Source organism: Pleurodeles waltl, chromosome 6, assembly GCF_031143425.1.
Source record: "Pleurodeles waltl isolate 20211129_DDA chromosome 6, aPleWal1.hap1.20221129, whole genome shotgun sequence".
NCBI classification, from domain to species: Eukaryota; Metazoa; Chordata; class Amphibia; order Caudata; family Salamandridae; genus Pleurodeles; species Pleurodeles waltl.
In genome coordinates this window covers 895,272,264-895,296,422 of record NC_090445.1, presented here as the reverse complement: position 1 = coordinate 895,296,422, position 24,159 = coordinate 895,272,264, and the positions used below count along the sequence as shown (strand labels likewise).

Here is a 24,159-nt window from a genome sequence, read left to right as displayed (position 1 = left end):
GATTACCACTACTGTAATTACCACTTCTGTGATTACTACCGCTGAGATTACCACTGCAGGGATTACCACTGCAGGGATTCCCACTCCTGAATTCCCACTATTGTGATTATTACCTCTAGGAGTACCACTGCAGGAATTACCACTGCTGAGATTACAACTTCTGTGGTTACTAACTCTGAGATTACTACTGCTGATATTACCACTACTCTGATTACTACCGCTGAGATTACCTCTAAAGGGGTTACCACTGCTGAGGTTACCACTACTGTGATTACTACCTCTGAGATTACCAGTGCAGGGATTACCACTGTTGACATTATCACTGCAGGGATTACCACTGCTGAATTACCATTGATGTGGTTACTAATTGAGATTACCACTGCTGATATTACCACTACTCTGATTACTACCTCTGAGATTACCCCTGCAGGGGCTACCACTGCTGAGATTACCACTACTGTGATTACTGTCTCTGAGATTACCCCTGCGGGGGTTACCAGAACTGTAATGACCACTACTGTGATTACTACATCTGAGGTTACCACAGCTGAACTTATCACTGCTGGGATTAATACTGCTGAGATTATCACTACTGTGATTACCACTAATATGATTACTACTGCTGAGATTACCAATGCAGAGATTACCACTGTATATATTACCACTTCAGAGATTACCACTACATTGAATAAAATAGATTCAAAAGTAAGTGTACTGACCCTATGATAACCTACATCTTAAAATGAAACCTTACTTTATAATTACCCACCACCCTATCTTTATGGCCATACAGTGCCCTCTCCTTAACCCAGTGGTTACATTGTGCCGGGGGTGCCAGTGGGCCCACCAGTACATATTTTAGAGAACCAGAACTCTTCCACTCTATCCCATGGTGGTCATATTGGTCTTTACAATCCAAGGGCCTCCCCTGTCCATTAGTTCCACCCAGACCAGGCATAGATATGACTGTAGCATTCTCAAGTGGCAGGCACACCAAGCGCTTCATTTTGCTACATCCATTCTTATGTTAAACCATTCTGTGCCCAGGCAAAGACACACCTTAATTTTCATAAAATAATATTTTATACCCTGTAACAAGTCCAGCATTTCAGGATTTTTATTAAGCATTTCCCTGTTCTTTGTCCATGTACACAGGCCGTCTAACCCGTCCCTTTGATATTTTAGTAGATGCTGCTTTGTTTCACTCTGCCTTTTTTTCAGTTGAACACTAAAAAATGTGTTTTCATGACATCCACCCTGTTACATGTATATTTGCACTTTTGCAGGTTACATGGATAATTGCACTTTTGTGGTTAGATGGATAATTGCACTTTTCATGATAAGCTTCACTGCAAGCTGATTTATGTTTCCTTTTGTGTGTTTGCTTTGCGCTCATGGTGGTCATTGGCTCTCTTATATGAAACTGTTTTACTTTTCAATTTATGTGGCAAGAAAAGTCTGGTTAGAAGTTTACAACGCTAATAGTTTTAACTCGAGTAAACGCGTGACCCACTGCATTGCAAATGCTTGCTGTAATCTGGTGCCCTGTTGTTGACGTACACCCAGTAGGCTAAAATAGCCGTAATGTAGCGTCGGCCCCGCATATATATTCGACTCACAAGGCTGAAACTAGCCCTGACCACATTAACTGCACTTTCTCTTGGAAAGTTATATGCATTCTGTTCACGAAAACGCCTAAAAAATGAACAGGCGCAGAGGTTAAAAGAGCAAACAGCATCCAATGTAGACATGTTAAGGCATTATATGCTCCTAGATCTGCTTTCACTATAGCTCAGGATAGGGAAGAAAAAACAAAGAACATCCACTTAAATATTAAAGCGAAAAATGAAAGATTTATGTGCTGTTCCCTCTGGCACATGGAGGAAATAACAATGCCCCTAACAGGCTGTAAATCCACGGGCAGAATGCATCCCCTAATAATAAAAGCGTCACTTACTGACACTCATTCTAACCAATTTGACTAAAAAAATGAGGCGGGCCTACGTCTTATCTTCTGCGATAAACCTCGTTAATTCTGCCTGCTCTTTTGAAGGAAAGAAGAAGAAATGAATTGCTTCATTTGTGCTGCTTGGGTGGAATGCTAATGGCGGGAGGTGGATGTGCATTAATTATTCATGCCAGGGGCTCGGGCTCTCGGAGAGGGCAGGCTGTGCCTTCCCCGCCGTTACCATTGCAACAAGTGGATGCTGGCCTGTCGAGCCTGGCGAACACACGGCCAGAACTTCCTTTAAATAAAGAACGCTTTCAAGCATGCCTTCCCGGGAAAGGACCCCCATCTTCCTCAAGTGTGCGCGACACGCACACATGAACTTAAAACCTAAAAACGATGCACACTGGTCCCAGCACAGGTCTTTCACTACTTACCTGTACTTCAGCCTAAACTCGGCCTCCAGGGGGGGAAAAGCTTCCAAAGGTAAGTTTAATGATTAGTGACTTGGTGAGCGTGGTAAATACACTCTTATTTCTTTGTATACGTGTATTCAGTACAGGTTGTTATCGTTATTACCATTTACATATCATTTTAAGAAGCCCACATATACTTTTGAAAATTATTAAAACTGCAAGGACAGTAGGTAACTAAAATTGTTGTACACATTTTCGGTTGTCACAAGAACGTTCCTGAAGTTTGTAAAGGTGTGCCCATTGGGGTTTTCTCATAAAGGTCTATTCTTGTACTGGTTAGGTGCGCAGCATTCCTTGAGCGATTCGTAATGCCCCCTGAGTGATGTTGTTTTTTGTAGAACATAAGTTTTCCTCTTCACCCCTCTCCCTTCGACCCAGGAACATTTACTTTTACTTTCCTGGCAGTCATTGGGTATTAAGATCATCATTGCTGTTGTGGAAGGCACAGAGAAGACAATATAGTAGTGAAGAATGATTAGAAGGGCTGAAGAAATTAAATTTTTAAAGGGATAATGGTGAATTAATTTTACCTTAATGGTCGATGTGTACCTTGCTTCATTTGTTCTCATCTCGATACTTTTTAACACTTTAGCTAACTTGCTACTAGTACTGAATGCACAAAACATTTAATGATTCTTGCAGGGCATACGACTAAGCAGTTTTGCTGCTCCAAAATAGAACCATGTAAATGAGCTAGCCGCTGTCTGCTGCTCAGTATGGCGCTGCAGCTGTAAACTTTATAAGTGTTGTAAAAGTTTCTCAATAGTTAGGCAGAGTGTATTGCCGAAAACTGCGTTGTTTCTATGATTAAGACACATGAAATAGCCAAACTTGATGTTTCTTCAAGGGACTCGAGGATAAACTCATATGGCTTCAAATGCTCTAATGAGCTTACGTGCTTTTATTCATTGTGTGTGCCCAGTCTTGATACATTCGTACAACCAAAGTTGAGTATATACTGCATAAATTAAAAGTGAATGTCGTGCAAGATACGACAGGTTTCCTATTCAGACAGCAAAAATTAATAACATCTTTTGAATTACATACACTATGTTATTAACGGGTGGGCAGGTCTTGTTGCTATTGTAGGGTCTATCTCTGTACGTCAATCTCGGCTGATATTGATTCTTGAAATTAAGATATTTCATATGTGGGGGCAGATGGCAATTTAAGAACATGCACATACTTCTAATATTCGAACCATTAGTTACTGTGACATAACCCCCTACAAACGTATCACGTGCCAACAATAGCCTCTTTAATGTCATATTAAGCTTGTCTTTAGTTACAGCCTGTGTCATAGGATGCTGAATAAGAAAAAAACTGCTTACTTGTGATGCAGGTCACCTACTTCCCTTCAGAGACATAACTCAGAAACTTCCTAAAACTACATTATCAGATACTAGCAAGTCGTCTCACATGGTGTATTAAACAGTTGGCCAAACCTTACTTTTGAAAATAATGTCCAGTATTCATTAGTTGACAAGAAGAATATCCATTAGTTATTTATTTATCTTTTAGTTGTATAAGCATTTATAAATAACAGTAAGACTCATACACAAAGTCACATGGCACTGAATTTAATGAATGCTCGCTGCAGAGGGGGGGCCACGCACTCTTGGGCCCAAACTCCACTGTGGTAGGGCGCCGCTAGTACGGCCCCAACACCCAGAAGCGCATAAATCTTGGTCCCACTTCCCGCTGCGTGGGTCATGCCCGGACACGTGCCCGGGCAAAGACTGGGCCAAGACGGGCCAGCCTTAGCCCGTCAGAGACTGGCAGAGGCTGGGCCCATACTTTTTATATTTTATATTTTTGATGCATATATTTGGGCTATTAATGTTGTGGGCATTTCCAGATCTTATTTTCCCAGTGACCTGTGGCATAATGGGGAAAAGTAAGGTGACTACGGGTTCTAAGCCCACTTTGAAACCTCATTCCCAGTCCTCCATTGGTAACTTTCTGGTACGCGCAGTGGATTTGGTTTCAAATGAAATCAAGTTGGCAGAGCGCAGCCTCTCTTTAGTGGCAGAGGATATTGAACCTAGGCCCCCAGCAAGCCTTTGAGCCCTGCTACTGCATGTAACATTGGTTCTGCCAAAAATATGCCTCATGACACTCCGCCATCGGCCCTTGTTATTCAAACCCCTTGTGTGGATCTAGAAGGGGTGGATTCAGACAACTTAGTTGGGGACGTAGGTGTGAGTACTGTTGATTGCACTGGTGTGCCAGAAACTCTGTGTGACTCTATTGACTCTAGCTCATTACCTAAAAGGTGAAGGAGGACTGTTAAATCAAAAATTAAATCTGCCCCAAAGTCACAGTCCTTGACCCAAAATACTCTTACTAGTTCTGTGCCTTTACACTCCCCAATTGTCGACCCTTGGGCCTCGTAGAAGATTTATTTTTAATAATTTACTGGGCTCTAAGCTGCAACAAATCCATAGTCGACTAGCAACACTAGAATCTAGTTTGGGTAATTTAGTCTCAGTGTCAGAGAAGGACCATTTGCATGTATGCTCAGTAGCAACTCAGTCAGGGGCCCTCGATTGCCCCTCTGTTAGGGGGATAGCCTCAAGATCTATTCGCGTTTATAGATTAGCCACACAAATTTCTATAGGCTCACAGAATGGGGGCAGAGAAGGCAGCCCAATCAATCAGCTGGCCACTCTTCCTGTAAATGTACACATACAGGAACTTAACCCTCAAATTATAAATAGTATCCCATCTCCTGGTAGCCAGCATGAACAACAACAGGCTGAGGATCCTCTACCCTTGCACCCAGTTACAAACCTGCCACCAGACTCTTGTCCACATGTGGTCATTATGGATAACGTACCTAAGCTTCAAGGTCCCATAAAGGAATTTACCTTAGCCCTTAAAAACAAAGTTACTTTTTGGTTAAATACGAATGTAAGTTGCAAGTGGGACAGTTTTAAAGAAATGTTGTTTGTTTGTCGGGTGGGTGGTATAAGCTCAGTAAGGAGACAATCATCTGGAGATCTTGTGATTGTCAACTTTCGAGATCCCAATGTTGCGAGGGAAATCTTAGCACGCGCTGATGCCAGTATGGTGAGGCTGAAACAGACTAGGATTCTACAGTTGGGCTTTTTTGACAAACATCTAGCCCCCACGAGAGATAATCAGAACATTGAGAACACCCAGACTTTCCATCAAGCCCCCTTATGGGGTTCAGGGAGCCGTTCCTTCCAAAGTCATCTTCCACTTAGCAACTGCTACTCAGTCTTGAGCGAACTGGAAGAGGTGGATTGACAACCACCTGTACCTGAAATGGAGCCTAGTAGAGCCATTGAGGAGGAGAAACTGGTGGTAAAGGGACATAATGTCATCAATCGGATTGTATCTGAAGTTCATCTACCTGTAAATGTTTTAGGAGAACTGTCAATTTTGCCATCTAAAATGTGTCCATCAACTAATAAAACTCAGGATTTGCTATTCCTTAGTTGGAATGTGGCTGGTTTGGCCTCAAAGTTAGAGGTCGAAGGTTGTCGGCTGTTCATATAAAATTTCAACATTATCTTCATGCAGGAAACTTGGGCTGTTTCGGAATTGGTCTTTGATGGATATACTAGTTTTATTAAGTTTGCCAACCCCTCACCTTCAGGTTGTGCTACAGGGGGCCTGGTGGCCTGGCTTAAGGTTAGTCCTGGATATAAGGTCTTACCGATAACAACAGACTCGTGTGGACTCCAAGCTTTTGAAGTACATTGGGATGGCAAGTTAAGAATGTATTTGGTGAATTAATATAACAATGATTTTGCATCGACTAACAATTCTACCTTTCATGACCTCTCTCTAGCCATTAGTTATTTGGCTGATAGGGCTTAGGTGAATGGCGGACCCTTTAATATACTTTTGGCAGGGGATTTCAATGCCAAACTGAGAGATATATCCACCTCATTGGGTTTCTGTTTCAATCCCGTTAGCAGTGAAGTGGTTCCAACGGGATAGAACTTGAAGGGACGGCACCTATATGCCCCCCTTCTGGCACATGACTTGGTTAGTCCCAAATCTTGCCCAGACATTGCGGTGGAATTAACTTTTATTGACGGGGGCTGTAGCTCCACAATTGATTACATATTTGTCTCTCAGAACCTTTTACCCCTGATCTATGGGACAGAAGTGATTCCATCAGTTTTCAGTGACCACAACCCCCTGGCGTTACAACTTAAAGTGCCTTCCCAGACAAAGCCAAGAGAACTTAATTCCGGGCAAAAACTAGGAACAAAGGACAATGGTAGGAGGGTGGTTTAGCGCTCAGCAAATCTGGTGTCTATTAGTGACCAGGTGCAAACCTCACCCCCATCACTGCAAATATTATGCCAAGTAAATAGTGGGGACCCTGCGGGGACCCTGCCAATTGCCTAACAGGCTTTGCTGAGCTCATGTCTTTTATTAGGGATCTCATGAGTAGACCAATCAAAAATGTCCCCTTGTCTGGCTGCCTGTGGTTTGATAGATCATGAAGGATAGCCAATGCCTCCCTGCACCAGGCGCTTAGCCATAACCCTAGAGAAAAAAGCCACCATTACTGCTTGTAGAAAGATATAAGCCCAGGCTGTAAAACAGCAGAAGGCTGAATTCAAGAAGGAGCAGTGGGAAAACATAATAGAAGCCTCTAAAAAGAAGGATTCCCAGGATTTTTGGAGGATAGTTCGGGCTGGCCTCTCAGATGGCAAATTGCCAGAAGCTATTACATCGCATATCCCCCCCTGATGCTTGGGTTGACCGTTTTTCAGGTATCTATGGGGCAAACGAGGGAAAGGGTCAATCTGGGTAGATAACTTTGCCCTTGAATTCTGGCTCTACCTTTTTAGAGAGTGAGGTTTTAAAGGCGATCTGTTAGAGCCTCCCAAATAAGGTCCCTGGTCCAGATGGGATCCCAATGGACCTTTTTATAAAATTACCCCGGGTTTTGGGCAACTTTGTTGACCAATATATTTGATATGGTCTGTAGGTTTGGACCTCCTATATTGTAGCAAACTTTTGTAGTGGTTCCAATTTTTAAAAAAGGCAATACCCTAGATCCCAGGTGTTATCAGCCAATTTTGTTGCTGGACTCCTCCTTAAAATTATTGGGGTGGGTGGTTCTGGAACATCTGGTCTCTCGGGTACAGGAGAATTGTCTTTAACTTGGGCTCAATATGGATTCAGGAAAGGTTTGGGCATTATCGATCAGTGCCTGAACCTTTACCTTCTTAAGGCCAAGTATAAGTGTGTGAAAGGTGAGGGGCATTCACTTGGCCTTTATGGACTTTTCGAACGCGTTCGACTATGTTAATAGGGAAAAGCTCTGGGCAATTCTTTTAAATATGGGTCTTGATGGTGGCCTAGTAGATCGTTTGAGACTCTTACACTAGGGGCAGAGGACAAATATAAGGTATGGTCCAAATATCGAGACCACCTATCATTTTGGTGTAAGTCGGGCTGTACACCAGATGTGTGTTCTCGCCCCTTTTTTATTTCTTTTATACATTAATGACCTAGAGAAAACCCTGGTTTCCACAGGAGCTGATGTTCCCCGCATACATAATAACGCCATTCCAGCTCTAATGTATGCGTATGATGCAGTCTTACTGGCGAGGACTGCAAATAGGCTCAAATTGATGGTTGATAGTTTTGTTGAGTTCATGAAAAAGTTATACCTTGAAACCAGCTGTTCGATGACCTTTGCAATGGTTTGTGGCCCTAAAAACACCAAGACATGCCCTATTTAGATAGAACATACCTTAACAAAAGTTAGTTCTTTCTCATTTCAGGCGCTAGAATTCGATGAAGCATGTAGTTGGCGTCCCTGCTTAAAAAACAGGGTTTTCCGCATGGGGCGTACATTGGGGATTACCTTCACTCTGGCCGCCAATATAGGGTGGAAGCCGGTTGCCCCCATATTGGAGGTTTATGAGAGAAAATGTTTGCTGGCTGTGACCTATGGTATGGGGCTGTGAGGTATAAAGATGTTGGGAATATTCAGGTAGAGGAAAATTGATTGTCGTCGGTTATTGGGTGTCCCGCCATCTACACCTCATTTTTCTGTTCACTAGGAATTGGGTCTTGAATATTTACAAGACAAAATTAGCGCTGCCCCGCTGGAGCTATGGTGTGCGATCTGGCTCAATAAAGAAGCCGTCCTCATCCAGCAGATTATTCAAGATTGCCTTGTTAGTAATCCTGTTTGTTCAATCCCATGGTTGAAATATATCAAAGGAACTCTGACTGAAGTGGGTTTCCCACATTTGTTTGAAAATCTGCATTTGATTACAAAAAATATAAAACTTCGATATGTGACCACTTCCTTGAGAGACGGAGAGAGGCTCGAGAATTAAATGAAGTGAAAAAGGTACCTGTTAAAGATTATTTTATGGTACAAATGTGTCCGGGCCCGCCCCACTTGTTTATTGTTTGTACATAATGTGTATGAGCGATTGCTCCTAACCTCCTTCAGATTAGGGTACCTTCATTGCCTGTTGTCTTTTCCCCAAAGGCAGTTCTCCCCCAGCACGATCTACATTTGCCCCTGTGATGAGCACTCCCCACAAACGGTACTACATTTTGTGTTCTTTTGCAAGTACTACGCGGCTCTAAGAAAATTGTACTTGTACCGCTGTTATGAAAATATAGCTTTACTAATTGTAGGGCTGCTTTGCTCTTTCTCCCCCAGTTAAATGAGTATGAGGTATGGTGCTCCATAGGTCTTTTTTTTAAAGAAGCGGTGGCCTTGCGCAAGAAGATGTTGTTCGAAAATAGATGAGATGAGTTGTATGTAGGTGAGGATCTGTAAGTGTTTTTAATATTCTATATGTCTTGATATTTTTGTGTGATATGTGATTGTATGAACTGTGTGTAGGGGAGGACTTGTAAGTGTTTTAAATATTTTATATGTTTTTAAATTTCGTGTGACATATGATTTTTGTTTTTTTTATGACCTATTTACCTTACTGAATAAAGATTCTTCATGACTCTTAGGGGGGCAAAAGATGCCAGAAAGGGAAGACAGAATGCATTTTAAGTTATGAGTGCCAATGTATGTCTCAGGCCCTGCACAACCGAATGTACAGAGTTATTTTATTTTAGCATCAAATATTTTATAAAGGGTTTATCTTATACAAATGGACATTTTTGCACTTTATGACTTCTCTCCCTATAATGTGTCTCCATTTCCGAAAGTTACCCAGTTATTTATGTGATGGCAAGTTAACTTAGTTCACAATGCCCTTTGTTTTTTTCTTTATGTAATTTTCATATGGACTTGAGAAAATTCCTATTGTGACCATTGTTTTTAGGGGAAAAACTTTTTTATCATTTTCTTTTTAATTCTATTAGATTTATTGGTAATGGAGTGTAGTGTGTATCTGTTTATATTTCTAAAGCTATTCACAGACGAAAACAGCTCTTTCACTGTTTAAATGTACATAGTAGAGGAAGGAGGATTTGAACTGTTTTTGCTCTGTGATCAATACATGTGAATTGTACTGTTTTGAACCTATGCATGGTTTTGGTGACTTGCTCGCATGTTTTTATTTGTGTTTCTTTTGGAGATATTAATATATATATCAGAGAAAATATTTTTTAGATGATTTTTGATGCTAATAAATGATTGGTTTTGATATAATGAATTCTTACAGATGAATTCCCGTACGATCTAACATGAGTTGAAGAATTAATGAACTAGATGGTAAAAAAAAAGGTTTTAATGAGCGTTTTGAATTTGAGAAGGTTGTCTTTGGTTCTAACATGAAAGGGTATGGAATTCCAAAGTGTGGTGCCTTGCACTTCAAAAACTTGTACACCCCAAGATTGTAGCTTTTTTTTATCAGTAGATCCTCTTTGTCAGAAAATCTCGGGTTGTGGGTCAGAATATCCTTGGTGAATGCTTTTGAAAAGAATTGAGTGCTCTCACCATAATAAACTTTATGCATTAATCAAGCAGATTTAAACTGGATTCGTTTATTACTAGGAAGCTAGTGAAGATCATTACTGTAAGCAGATACCTATTTGTTTTTTCAAGTTATACATCAATTTAGCCATGCTATTCCAAAGCCTTTCCAAAAGAACCAGATTGTTTTTAGACAGACATAAGTAGACTGAATTATCAAAATCGTCAATACACCATATGACAGGACTTTTACACAGTTTCTTTAATTTTTTTAGGGAGCTCTTTCCTGTTTAAGGACAAGCGTATACCATTTACAGGTATTCTAGAGGATGTTTCCTAGGTGCTTTTATAATATGTTAACTATGCTGAAAAAATTAGAGTTGGTCCAAAGGGAAGAATGTGTGTCATAGGTAGCAGCAAGTGTACAGAGTGTGTTACATGCGTTAATATCTGACCAGGATCTGTTTTGTATTGTGATAACTATATGTGAAAATGTGGATTATTAGTTCGGATGGATGCTAGTCCACCCAAAGTAATGTTATCACTTTTCTTTTTTGTTCAGTAAAACTTTCAGTAATTTACACTTCAGCTTAACGCCCAGCAGCGATTGCACGGAGTGGAGAGCCTTAAAATAAGAAAATGTGTAAAACATTTAGAAATACCAAACATTTAAACAGTCAAAAACATAGCAAAGCAAAATAAAAATCCAACTGAGTTGATAAAAATAGAAAATATTTGAATGAACAAAGTAACACAAAAATGACAAAAATCCAATAAGGGGGACAGGAGATTTGAATTTTGTAAGTTTCAAATAAAAATATCTCTAAAAAGCACAAAGCACCAACCGTAGATAACCGAAACAAGGCTAAGGTTTGAAGCCACCCGCGATGGATCATGGGTCAGATACATAGGTGAGATTTGTCCAGGTTGGAAAGTTACCTTCATACTTGGAAACATTTTGTGAAGATGGGGTCCTCAGCGGTGCAAGGCTGCAGGCTGGAACTGAAGACAGGTAGGCCGACGACAGGTTGACGAAGAACAAGGGCTCATTAAAGCTGTCAATGTAGGCAGGAAGAGCACCAAGCGGGAAAAGTCCAGAGTTCTCACCCTGCGATCAGTCACTATTGATAGAATGCTGCTCACTCCGGACCTGTGAACATTTTTATCTTCTGACTTAGGGCCTGATAAAGACAAGGCAGAGACCTCACCCCCACTGTATTAAGATGTTTCAACTGGACTGACCAGTGGAAACATCGTATTATGACATTTCTGCCGGTCAGCCCAGTGGAAACAGTGCAGCGCCATTGGTCTTGGCTCCCTTAGGCTGACAAGGCCAATGCCATTGCACACTACCACTCTCGGAATGTGCACTCTCTGCACAGCAGAGAGTACGCATTTGGAGGGTGCTAGCACTAGTGCCCCTGCACTACCACGACCTGGTCATAGGCAGTGCAGGGGCCCCCCTGTTGCCCCAAGCACTAGCTTTCTGCCAGCCTTGTCATGACAGTGCAACCACCATGGAAAGGCTGGTGGAACTTGAAGTCTTGATCAGCATGCAGTGTCGCCATGGTCACTGCCGCGACTGACCACAACTTTGACCACTCCCAACCCACTGGGATTCATGATCCCGGCGGCGGTGGCAGTGGTTTCCTGGCGGTCTGACCATCAGGAAAATAATCTGGCAGTCAGACCCCCAGGGGTGTGGCAGTTGGACTTCCACCGCAAGTTTGGCGGTCAGTGGACCACCTAACTCGTACTGTGGCCCTTTGACTCTTTTCTGGAAATTGGATTTCTTCAGCAAAGTAAGACTGTAGTTCGAAGCCAAAAAAGGGCTTGATGTCTTCAGATGCCGATCGACGATGGATCAACTGAAATGGAATTGCCGCTCCAGAGAAGAATGGAGGGTGAGGTACGGCAAAAGTAAGTCCACTGGTGATGCATCCTCTGTGAATGAACTGGCACGTCAGCACCAGTCTTCTGTCACTTCTCCATGTAAAAAGTCTTGAACATGTTTATAAGTCCTGGGTTTTATGTTTAGGTGGGAGAAGTAGACTCTGACACCAGCCAAGGGTTCCAGTATATCAGGAACAGGACTTACTCCAACAGAAGCCACCAGCAGGCTGGTCTAATTGAAACTAGGTAGCTGGGCTCTTCCAGGAATGTCAGCTTCTTGCAGATTCTGTGTTCCTATAGTCTAACAGAAGGTCAGTCAACTAATCTTTGGAGTCCACTTTTTAGTCCTGGGTACAAGAGGAGTATGTCCAGCCCTTAGAGTTCTCATTACAGGTATCAAAAGAAGACACAGTCCTACTTCTGTCCTCCACAGGTCCAGTAGTGATTTGAATGAGGGGCCTAGGGGTGTCTAGGGGACTCCTGACCCTTCTATAACCAATAAGCCAATAAGAAAAAAAAAATACCCACTTTTGCAGCAGTCTCTGTGTGCCCTGCAGCAAACAATCCCACAGTGCTTCTCCCTACCTAAAACCAAGGAGGCAGAACCTTTCCTCACTTGTGCAGTTTCTTTGCTCACCTTACAGGAGTAGCCAAGAAAATGAAAATCCCCTTGTCTGTGATTATTTAAAAGCAGGTCTGGGGCAGCTCCACTTCCACTGGGATAGGAAACTGGCTGGCTAAAAGGGCAAACGAAGGGTGATGCCCAAGTGTTAGCCACATCTGCCTATGACAGGGTATTCCTCCTTGAAGATAATTAATTTCCTGGGATTTGCCTAGATGGTCATCATATCAGAGGAACAGAAGTCTTTTTCTTAACTCTGGGAGCAAGTTCACACCCCATCAATGAGCTATTCAGCTCCAGGGTGACAGTTGAAGGCTTATGTAAATGGGCTTCTAAATGCTTTAGTGAGGCAAAAGGTGACTTTTTAAAAGTAACTTTGGTAAAATATTGATCACAAATCCAACTTCGCCTTGAATATTGGTAAAATATATTCTAAAAGGTCCAAGATTGATCCTTTTAGCTTGTTTTTAGGCCTTCAGTGGCAAAAATAGGGTTCAACAGTTGACTTGCATTATAGGCTGACTAATTACTGTTGGGAGAGGTTTATAATTTTCATAGGCTGGAAAAAATGTTGTGAGTTGATAGCAGAAAATTATTTTGTCCATACATTAACATAATGTCATGTAACAAGTATAAAGGGCTTGGGCTTGTAAGAGTAATTCTTCTAACGAAAAATAAATAATTGAAAGTGAGAGAAAGTGATGATAAATGAATTGACAGACTATCAATTTCTGTACTTCTAAATAACAGCTCCAGAGAACTGAGAAGACAAGAGATAAGTAATCTTAATAGATTCCTCATAATTCACAACAACACCACTTTCCATTTGCCTAGTTTGAATTGCCATAGCATTTTGTATCTAGGCAGGTCAAAGTAATTTATAATTGGGCCACAGTCCTCTGAGAGCCAAGTATCATTGAGGAACATTAAATAAAGATTTTCTTGTGGTATTAAGACATTAACAAAGAATCTGTGTTTCATGGCTGATCTAACAACAGAGAGGTTAGCAGGTTGCATGAAAGTGGACGGACGATGAATTATGGAAGAATGATACCACAAATTGTAAGGGAGTAGGATGGGATACGTTTTTTATTATTTGGGCATTCAAGGCTGCATAGATTATATGAAAGGTTTTTGAAAACAGGCATAAAAATACCCCTTTTGAATACATCTGGTAGGTGTGATGAGCTGTCCACAAACCAGAATGGCTGGCCACTGGTTGCATCAGGGTGTGGATGTGCACAGATGGTCTTGCTTTAGACACATCTTTCAGAGACCTTAGGTGCATCTGCAGAATGTCTGCCACACGTTCCTACCTTGCACCTTCCCAACATACCCCATTTTATGGGACTCCATGCTCGTCTGTTGTGGGAGAAAGGATTAAATGACCAGGCCTGGACCACATAGGATTTTCCCAGGCATAATTAGTGTAATTTCACAATATGCAAATTTCCTGACATTATGGTATTCCACCACATTGGGTAATTACCCTTTATTTGCCATAAAGCTTACCACATATGTTCCATTCTTGGTAAATACATTTACAGCAAATGCCTGGGAACAATGTGAACAACAAAGTACGAACAACTGTTGCTTGCAGTGTTTTTATTTTTTTCACTTTTTATTGTTTAATGCATCCTCACATCTGACCAACAAATGGATTGCATGCTGAAATATAGCCAAAATGGCAGTTTTTATTATGCGTAATTATGTAGAGTTTCATATAATTTTGCAGACATTTTGCATAATTATGCAAAAGCACATTTTCATGAATTTCGCACTACTGAAGAATTGACATTGATGGCTCTGTGCTAAATCAGTAGCCAAGCTGAAAAAAAGCAGCAATACTAGCCAATATGTATATTAAACTAGTCAAAGTAATCCAATTGTTAACTTGCCTAGGTACCCTCATTATTATAAAGAACCGAAAGCCTTAATTTAACAGAAATCAACTAATAGCCTGCTGATCAAAATCCACACACTCTTCGCCATTGGATATAAGTAAATAAATCAATCAATGTATCTATTCTGCCCTTGCCATTCTATGGTACACAACTTAGGTGTCTTGGGAGAGAGAGGAAGAAATGATATTGTTGGCTCCACACTAACTTAAACTGCCAGTCAAAATAACTTTGACTTTGGGACCTGTTTTGTTTGTCAACCAGAAATCCCCTCTTTTGTGGGCTGTGAATCAGAGTTCACTTTGGGTGGTGTTTTTTTTATTGTGTTTTGTAGAGTTCTAGCATCTTGTGCTCAAAATCTATGCACAACCCTCCCTTACAAAAAGTAATTTTTAGAAAAAAGGACCAACATATCGTAACACGTGATACACATGATACACTAATACCATTCTAGCACAGATTTACTGTTTTTCATCCAAGGTACCACCGAATGAAAAAACACACAAGTTGTATTTCAATATAAACCTTTGCATTAAATCATAATTGTACAGATTATACCCGTACATGTAGATTTGGGGAATGTATTTCAAAGCAAACATTAAAATTAACTTAATTAGAAATCACTATTTTTCCCAGGATGGATGACCCTACAAGAACACGCCATATTGCAGTAAAAACAGACTACATGAGTACATATGGGTACTTTTTGAACTTAGAATTCCTATTGTTCAGAGAGAAGAAACATGTTTCAATAATGCATGTGCTCTGAGTACCACACATTTAAAACTGACATGATTAATCATATGGGCTATTAAATAATGAGATGATGTGATCTAATTTAACTCTGCTGCCTTGACCTCTTATTCTTCTGTTTACTGTTTTGGTTGAAATGGAATAGAAAGAAGGTTTCCTAAAGTTTGACTATGACATTCACAATCTTAGAGAGTCCATGGTTGTCTGACAGAATATTATTGCCAAAAAGGTCAAGAGACACAAATATTATGTTAAAAATATTGCTTACCACCATATCGTGTTCCTATACATATAATGGGAACAACCAAAATATTGTGTTGAAATATCATGAAAGGGAATATCATGAGGGAAATGGTAAGACGATATGTATATTTTTCTAATAAATATCAACGTTAAAGTAATTTATTTTAACTAGCTTATTAGGTAAAAATAATATATTATTAAAAAAGCGTTAGTGATTCACTACATATCTATATACATGTGTGAGTGTGCCTAACAATAATAAAAACACATTTTAAATACATTTCATTTTAGCTATTAACAGTTAAGAAAAATTTAAACTAGCAAACACATATACAATCAACAAAAATGACAAATAAGTGACCTAATGTAAAAAATAAAATAAAAATAGAAAAGTAGTTTTATTTAATACTTTACACTAAATATGGAAATAATACACACATATATTTACAAATTAACAATATTTTACAATACAAATGTACAAAAATCATAAATATGCAATAAATAAATAAAACATTTTTGTAAAACTCACATAAAGAATTAAAAAAACAAGCCATTAAGAAAACAAATAATATTGAATAACCATAATAAAAATAGTACAAATTCCTTCTTACCAACATTAGGGAAACTGTTTTAGTTTGGAGTGGTTTAATTTACTATTCTCCCTCCAGGTTACGCAGTAATAGGGAAGGCGTTGAACTTCAGGGGGTATTCACTATTCCCACTCCAGTTTAAGGAACAATAGGGACCGTGCTATGTTTCAGAGGGCTTTGATTTACTATTCCCTCTCCAGTGTAAGAATCAGTAGTGAAAGTGTTTGACTTTGTAGGGGTTAGGTTTACTCTATCCTCTCTTGTCAAAGCAACTGTAGGGACAAAGTTGGACTTCATAGGGGTTGAATTTACTATTCCTACTGTAGTCTAAGCAACCATAGAGGGTGTTTGACTTTGCAGTGATTTAATGACTATTCTCTCTCCAGTCTAAGCAACTGAAGGGAAAGTGCTGGACTTCTGAGGGTTTAAATTACAATTCCTACTTCAGTTTAAGCAGCAGTAGTGAAAGTGTTGAACTTCAGAGGGGTTGAATTTACTATTCCCACTTCAGTCTTAGCAACAGTAGGTAAAGTGCTTACTTTAGAGAGGTTAATGTTAGTATTCTCATTCGAGTCGAACAAAGAGTAGGGAAATTGTAGGAATACAAAGGGGTTAGAATTAGTATTTGCAATCCACTCTAAGTAACAGTAGGGACATCACTTGACTTTTAAGGGGTTAAATTAATTATTCCCACTTCAGTCCCTGAAGGGAAAATGTTTGACTTTAGAGCTGCTACATCTCCTATTCACGCTGCAATGTATGCAACAGTAGTGAAAGTGTAGAACTATGTCAGAATTACAAGCACCATTCAAATTCATAATTCATTTATAGAAAACATTAAAATAGCTTGTAGCAATATCTTTTTGAATCATATTGTACATGAAAAAAATGGATATATTATCAACTTTCAAAAAGTAGAAAGTAGAAAATAATAAAAATTGTATATAAAATTAAATCGCCTTTCTTCCCTAAATCCAAGCAAAACCACAAACATCCACAAAAAATAAAAAATAAAAATATTCCTCAAATTAAACAAATAATTTAAAGAAATACATTTTAAAATAGTAGTAAGAATACATGTAGCAATACATTAATTAATACATTAAAAGAAACAAAGCATTTGGATAATAAAAGCAACATTTCAAAAACTACACATAATTAATTTTGAATGGAAAAATAATTATGATTAACAATTAGAAAAAATATATTTTCTTCAACTTCCCATCCTGTTCCTTACAGAACCATCAACCCAGTACTAAAATAAAAGTATTTAGAAAAGTATAAAGATTAAAATATACATTGTCATTTACAAAGTAAACTTAATAAAAAATAATAGTTAAATAAATAATGTAAACAAATGTTTATCAATTAAATAGTTAATTAACAATAAAAATGTAATTTCATATAAATTAAATTGATCATAATGTAATTAAATTCCTGTCATGTTTCCCTACAAACCATACAACCCAGTACTAAAATTTGCAACATAAAAATGTGAATACAAATAAAAATTCACAAATTAAATGAAACAAATGAAATAACTAAATAAGTTACATAATTAATAATCTATTATCTATTCAATTACCAATAAATAATAATTAACTTTATAGTTAACTATGTATAATTAAATTAACATCACATCCAATTCCCCTACAAGCCTGGCAAACTTCTACTACATTATATGTTACTAATTAAATCTTTAAAAATACACATAAAATCTATAAAATATATTTTAAATAATGAATAACAATGTTTTTATCAATATTAGCAGTTTCAATTAATATACTAACTAGTATATAGTATATTAATAAAACATGATATTTCTTTCAACTATATTAGAGTAAGCAAGATTAAATGCAATATTATATAGTAAAATAGCTATATTCTTACTACAGATATTCTGTTCCATTATATTTTGGTAGTCACAATACAATATAAATGTCACATGATATATTTAATCTGATATTTTGGTAATTTACCAGTACCATAAACAATTGGCTGCCACATATGTGCTTCCATTTATGAGGACTCACACAAGGACTAAATTACAAATAAAACTACTTCCAACATGCCTAATTAACAGCAGAGTAAACAGCCTGATTTTGTGTTATTTGCATAATTATTATCTTTTCAAAAATGTGGCTGTTACATTTAATAAGGGCAAATGTAAATTCATTGATTTTATACTGCTTTTACTTATGCCAGCACAAACATTTCCTGCAACAGGCTAGTCAACGTGAATGTTTTTATAGATTTGTTTTGTGAATTAAGCATGTTGTCTACTATCTCTGATACTAAGTCAACAGGAAGTATGATGCTCACAATATAGTGACCACCAACTGCAAATATGAATTTGCTTCCTGTGCATTGTCAATAGAATGCTTTTGGTTGCATCAGTGCGAAGAGAGTCATGTCTGCCATGATAATTGTATCTGTGTTGACTAACCATCTGAGCATTGTTTAATGCTGGTACTCCATAGGCTTAGCTGGAGGAAATTAGGCATTTTACTTTTCAAAACCAGATGTTGGCTTCTGATCAATTACCATGTCATGAATAAGTTATTTGCATATATTACTCAGTTTATGCTTAAGAAAGGATTGCATTAACATAAATGCAGAATTTGCAGCTAAAGATAACAATCAGGGTGGCATGTTTCCAGTGTCCCTGTTAAGTGGTGGCAGCAAGCTTACAGTAAATATGTTCTTCATAACAGGTTACATTCTTTAATCATTAAACAGCGACTCTAATATTTGCTTCTAGCAGGAGGATTCTTCAGCTTCTGTGGCGGCCTCTCCAGCTTTCCACAGGTTATCCTCTTCATGCTGTATGGTATTTCAGAGAAGCAGTAGCCAGCGCTGAAAGATCAAGGGCCCCTATTAGCAGTCTTCTACATCCATCTGCTGTTTCTTAAAATATAATACTTATTGGGACATTTAGCAGCATGTAGAAGGAAATGTTGTATCATTTGGTGCTGTGTTTCTACTCAGTCTTCCACACTGCACCTCATGTGAAGAATTTAACATCCACTGATACCTTGGAATGTGACTGCAATATGCCTGTTCTATTTAGGTAGCACCTTTCAATAAATTATTAGGTAATATGGAACCACCTGCGTACCCCGTCTGATGAAAAGGGAGAGGTGCTTGGCCGGAGGAGATGGAAAGAAGAAGAATTTAACAAACAGTTTTCTAGGAGGTGCATAACTACAGATAGGAACCACACCTAGGCTTGGGGCAAGAAAGGCCCAAAGGGTGGACAAAAATGACCTGACACCAGTTGAGTATTGCATTAGAGAATAAACTATTCTCAGGCCATATATGTTACAACATCAATCAAAACAAATCATAAGTCACAGAAATGTCTATTTCCATAATATGCACACCATGACCAAAGTTATCAGTGATATATTGTGTGACCTACAGTAACCGGACTTTGAAGCGCCCAACTGACATTTCTATGGAGTAATGATTGACCACCCTTACAGCACCCCTTATTGCCTTGGGCCCAAATGATTCCCCCAAGACCTGTCACATGTAACTTCCACAGGATGGGCCCACCCACTCCCTCACACCAAAGGGAGCCAGAGCCAACATGTAAGCTGAGTCCTTAGCTGGCCATGCCAGACAAACTCATAAGAGAGCTTCCACTGACACCCTTCAGAAGATGGGCCCTGTCCACACACCAACTCCCAACATCTCCAGAGCAGTCTAATAGAGTATCCTGGAAGGCTAAGAACAATCACTGTAGCCCATGTACACAGTCCTATTCTACACCCCATAAAACCTCAGCACCAGTTTTAGATAATGTTTAGAGCCAACGCCAACCACTGCTTGCCTGATTTATAGTTCCTGATGGCAAGGTGTCTATCTGCTTTGTGGGCAAGCACAACTCCATCCCTGCAAATTACGACAATAAACATCACTATGAGCATTAATTAAAGTAAGAAAACATAATAACCTAAGGAACACAACAGTGAAAGTAAATCCTAGGCCTTTGGCCTTCATTTTGGGGATGTTAGTGTGGGAAAACAGCAACTTGGGTGCTAAGAAGCAGCAGGAATGACAGTTTGTGGCAGAAGCGAAGTATGTGGCAATCTCTCTGGTGTAAGATGAGAAGCTGTAGAATGTTGTTTTCTTCTAACAACAACATTTGAGTATTTTAAATGAACCATGTAACTATTTCAAAATAAATTAACAGGAAAGCACAGCTGCATAATTCTGATTCAGCTCCTCAGAACAGCATACATAAAACTGGGCAGTGGATCATCCTTCTCTGGCCTGTCATTGCCAATGTTTGTCTCTGCCTAGTAGACAACTACTGGCCTTTAGGATGTCAGGTAGTCCCTGTAATCGTATTTTGCCTCCCTATTCTGTTACTCTGCAACCAAAGGAATGCAACTTCAGGAGATATTTCCTTTAGTTCATCCTCAGAAGCTTGCCTGCAACTGCAAACTAGTGCTAATTTGGCAATGAAGGTATCAGCAGCACTGCTGTCATTGATTCTGGATCACAGCGTTCTTATACAGAGCACCATCCATCACTGCTGCAAGCTTCAAAACCATGTCATCATCTTTAAATGGTATTCTGCATATTGTTTTTCACTGTTCCGAGATGGCAAACCAATGCAAAACGTTTTATTTTATTTTTATTGAAGCAAACTCTCTTCATATTTAGTTGGCTTATTTCTCCTATTGTTTTTCTTTATTTTGTTATTTATTCATTTTAGCATAGTCTTGAATACCATCACCTTGTTTATCGGACGTCGAGTAGGGCTTTTTCAATGCCAAGACTCCTCCCCGCAAAAGTTCACACAGATCAGCCTCACATAGTCTGCAGTGCTGGTCCAAGTGTAGTTGATGGAGGACTAGGCAATCTCAGTGGACATTCAGGTTTCAATGTAGCTTACCTCAAAAGCTTCAAATTGCATTAGTGAACCGATGCAAAAGGTACTCAACCTGTGCCTTCTATGCCACCATTGGTCCCAACTCTTTTCCTTCCTAGAAAGAGGTGTAGCTCTGTGTGAGCAGTGTGCTTGTGTAAGTGCAAGATAACCACCATGTATTGTGACTGCATTCTGAGGGTTATGCCTGTGTGAATGCAAGATTAGCATTGTCTCTTCTGAGAACAGAGTGAGTGATCCACAGGTTGAAATTTGCTCCTGTTGAGTGCAGAATAAGGTATATATGCCTGTGTGAGTGCATCATCAGTGGTGTCCCAGAGTGAGGCAAAAGTGTGAGTCTGGGCTCTTGCATAATGTCTTTGTATGCATGCACTTTAAATTGGTCAAACCTGTCAGCTTTGGTAATTAATTGTAGGACTATGGCTTTGACTTGCAGACGTGCAGTGCATGGAGTAGAAATACAATAGTGTCTATATGAGAATGGTAGTGAGTTTTGATATGCCAGTTGCAGACTATGGAGAAGCATGAGGAGTGCTGGGGGCAGATGACAGACAGAGATGACAACCTTGTTATAAGGCCTAGTTACTTGGCTGGCACTAGGGCCAATCGCAACCTTGATCCGCCACTAAGTTGAATAACAAAAAACCTACACTATTAACATTTTACTATAACACCAAATCGAGTCAGATTTATGTAGAAGGTGTGCCAAGGGAAGGAACTAAATATGCCAATATATAATTGAATACAGTGGATATGATCGCCATGAACTGCAAATTATAAGCAATCTTTATTATTTCTTTCCGATCTAGATAGCAGTAGTAATCTGTCAAAATGACATTGACTTTGTTTCACTATCTGTTCATTTCTTCAGTGTGTACTATCTGCTCAGCTAACCTTTTGTAATTATGTTTTCATGATGCTGCTATTTTATGCCCTATCCTGATCTTTCTATACATTTTTCCGATGGCCTGCAACTGCGACCTGTTATGACCAATTGTTACATTTTTTAAGTTGAGTGTGCAAGTGCTCTGACCTGTTGTAATCACTCTGTGAGCTTTTAACTACGCCCACCACATGCTCATCACTATCACTCATGATAAATGCTTCACGTTTGTCCCTCCTTGGGGAAGTTTTGTTACCACCTTGGCCATCGACCCTGTTACATGGATAATTACACGATTGTGGATATGTTTGACTGCAAGCAAACCTTTTTTTCCTTGTGTGTCTCTCCTTCGTGCTCAAGGCATCCCTGGTGCTTGCTTATGTCAGCTGTTTTACTTTTCATCTTCAATTTATGTAGCCAGAAACGTCTGGTTGTGCATTTACAACGCTAATAGCTCCAACTCGTTGTTAATATGTTAGAACAGCATTAAATATATGGGTCATCATTTTCTCTGTTTGCGCAGGTCCATGTTATTCTGCCACACTATCAGCTAACTTTATAGAAGTGTAATTTCATATTGACCCTGGTTGACCAACACCTTTGCGTTCTATTTTTGTTCTTTGTTTCTTTGAATTGTGTAAACAATGCTTGCTCTTGTTATGTGCAAGCTCTCTACACATTCATATTGAGGCCGTGTTATTTCCTCATTACTTATGTCTATTGCTATTTTCTTGTGGCACAACTGCTGCAATTATACATCTGTAGCATATCAGTGCAGTGCTTTGAATCCTACTTTAGGTAAAGTTTGCACAATTTAAGATAACAAATAGGAAAATTGTGCTTTCAGTACAATTATTGACATCGGATGCTACAGCAGATAAAGTGCCTTCTGATGGTGTGTCTTAGCTCCATGCTAGGACATGATTTCTAGTACAAAGAAAAAGGACAGGCATTCCTCTCTTATTTTGCAGCACTCGCAGGGCAATCTCTGAGCCTTGCATTCTCTAACATTCATCTGCTCCCACTCTGTGTTGTGTGTGGAGTAGCCTCAATGAAACAAGATTGAGAATGTGTGCTGAGTTCGCAAGAATGCTTTGTTTGCCCTTTACTCCTAAATGGAGAATTAGAGGTTGCTATGGCTTCTTTTCTGTGGCCCGCTGACGCCATACTTCCGTTCGCCATTGCAAAGAATGGCTGCCACTGACGTGCGCTCTGGGAATTAAAGTAGAACTTCGAAGTGCTTTGGTGCTAGCGCAGTCCTGTGTGATTTCTCTAACTGACACTTTTCATAATCTGAAGAGTAGTTTAAACCGGACATTCCTTCATAAACCCATATGTTTTCACTTTTATGTCCGTGTCATTGCTTTTTATGACATTCGTGATGGCATCTACAATTAATATCTCCTAAATCTGGACTGAAAGTGACTATTTCGTATTTACTGATTTATTAAGAGCCCCAAGACACTACTAGGTTCCACTTCACCACCTGTCTTTTTGTGATAATTTACGTTCAAGGAAAAGTGGCCTTACTTTGTCAACACCATTAATACACTCATTGCAAAAAATGTTCTTTTCATATCTGTTTTCACACTCCGCAGACAGAGTCACTTAGGAGATGTGGGGCTTTTGTGTTTTGAAAATGGTTTTTACGGTTCCAGTTCCATACCAGAAATTCTTATGATAGTGCTTGAAGGTGTGTGTAGAATCATTAAAGTGTTTACAATCCGCATCCATTTCACAGTCTTCAGTAGTATTCTTTCCGTCCCTGTCTTGTCACTGGGTCAGTTTTCAGCTGATTTCCTCTCTAGTCTGTCATATTCCTTCGAAGCCTTCAGCCTGGAGCTGAGCCTCCATTAATTACTTTTTGGTTCTTTCCATGTCTACAACATCTTCATTCTGTAACACCGGGAAGTACTTTTGAATCCTCATTAGCTATGTTTAGTTTCTTTTCGGCCCTTTTAAGCGAAGATTCATGTCTAATCTGTGTGTACTTTCAACTTTACACATTTGCCTATAACAAACTGCTCCGGTTGCTGGCTGTGCATTTACCACGTGT

The 24,159-nt window shown here is 39.3% G+C and overlaps 1 protein-coding gene across 1 annotated transcript in view; it reads left to right on the top strand.

Moving 5' to 3' along the window:
* The first annotated feature begins 2,170 nt into the window (after window positions 1–2,170).
* The window catches only part of C6H10orf90 (chromosome 6 C10orf90 homolog), a 655,134-nt gene continuing 633,145 nt past the window's right edge, over window positions 2,171–24,159 (top strand). The window contains exon 1 of the mRNA XM_069242456.1: window positions 2,171–2,434. Coding sequence (XP_069098557.1) covers window positions 2,272–2,434 — 163 coding nt within the window. The 5' untranslated portion in view covers window positions 2,171–2,271. The remainder of the gene's footprint in view (window positions 2,435–24,159) is intronic.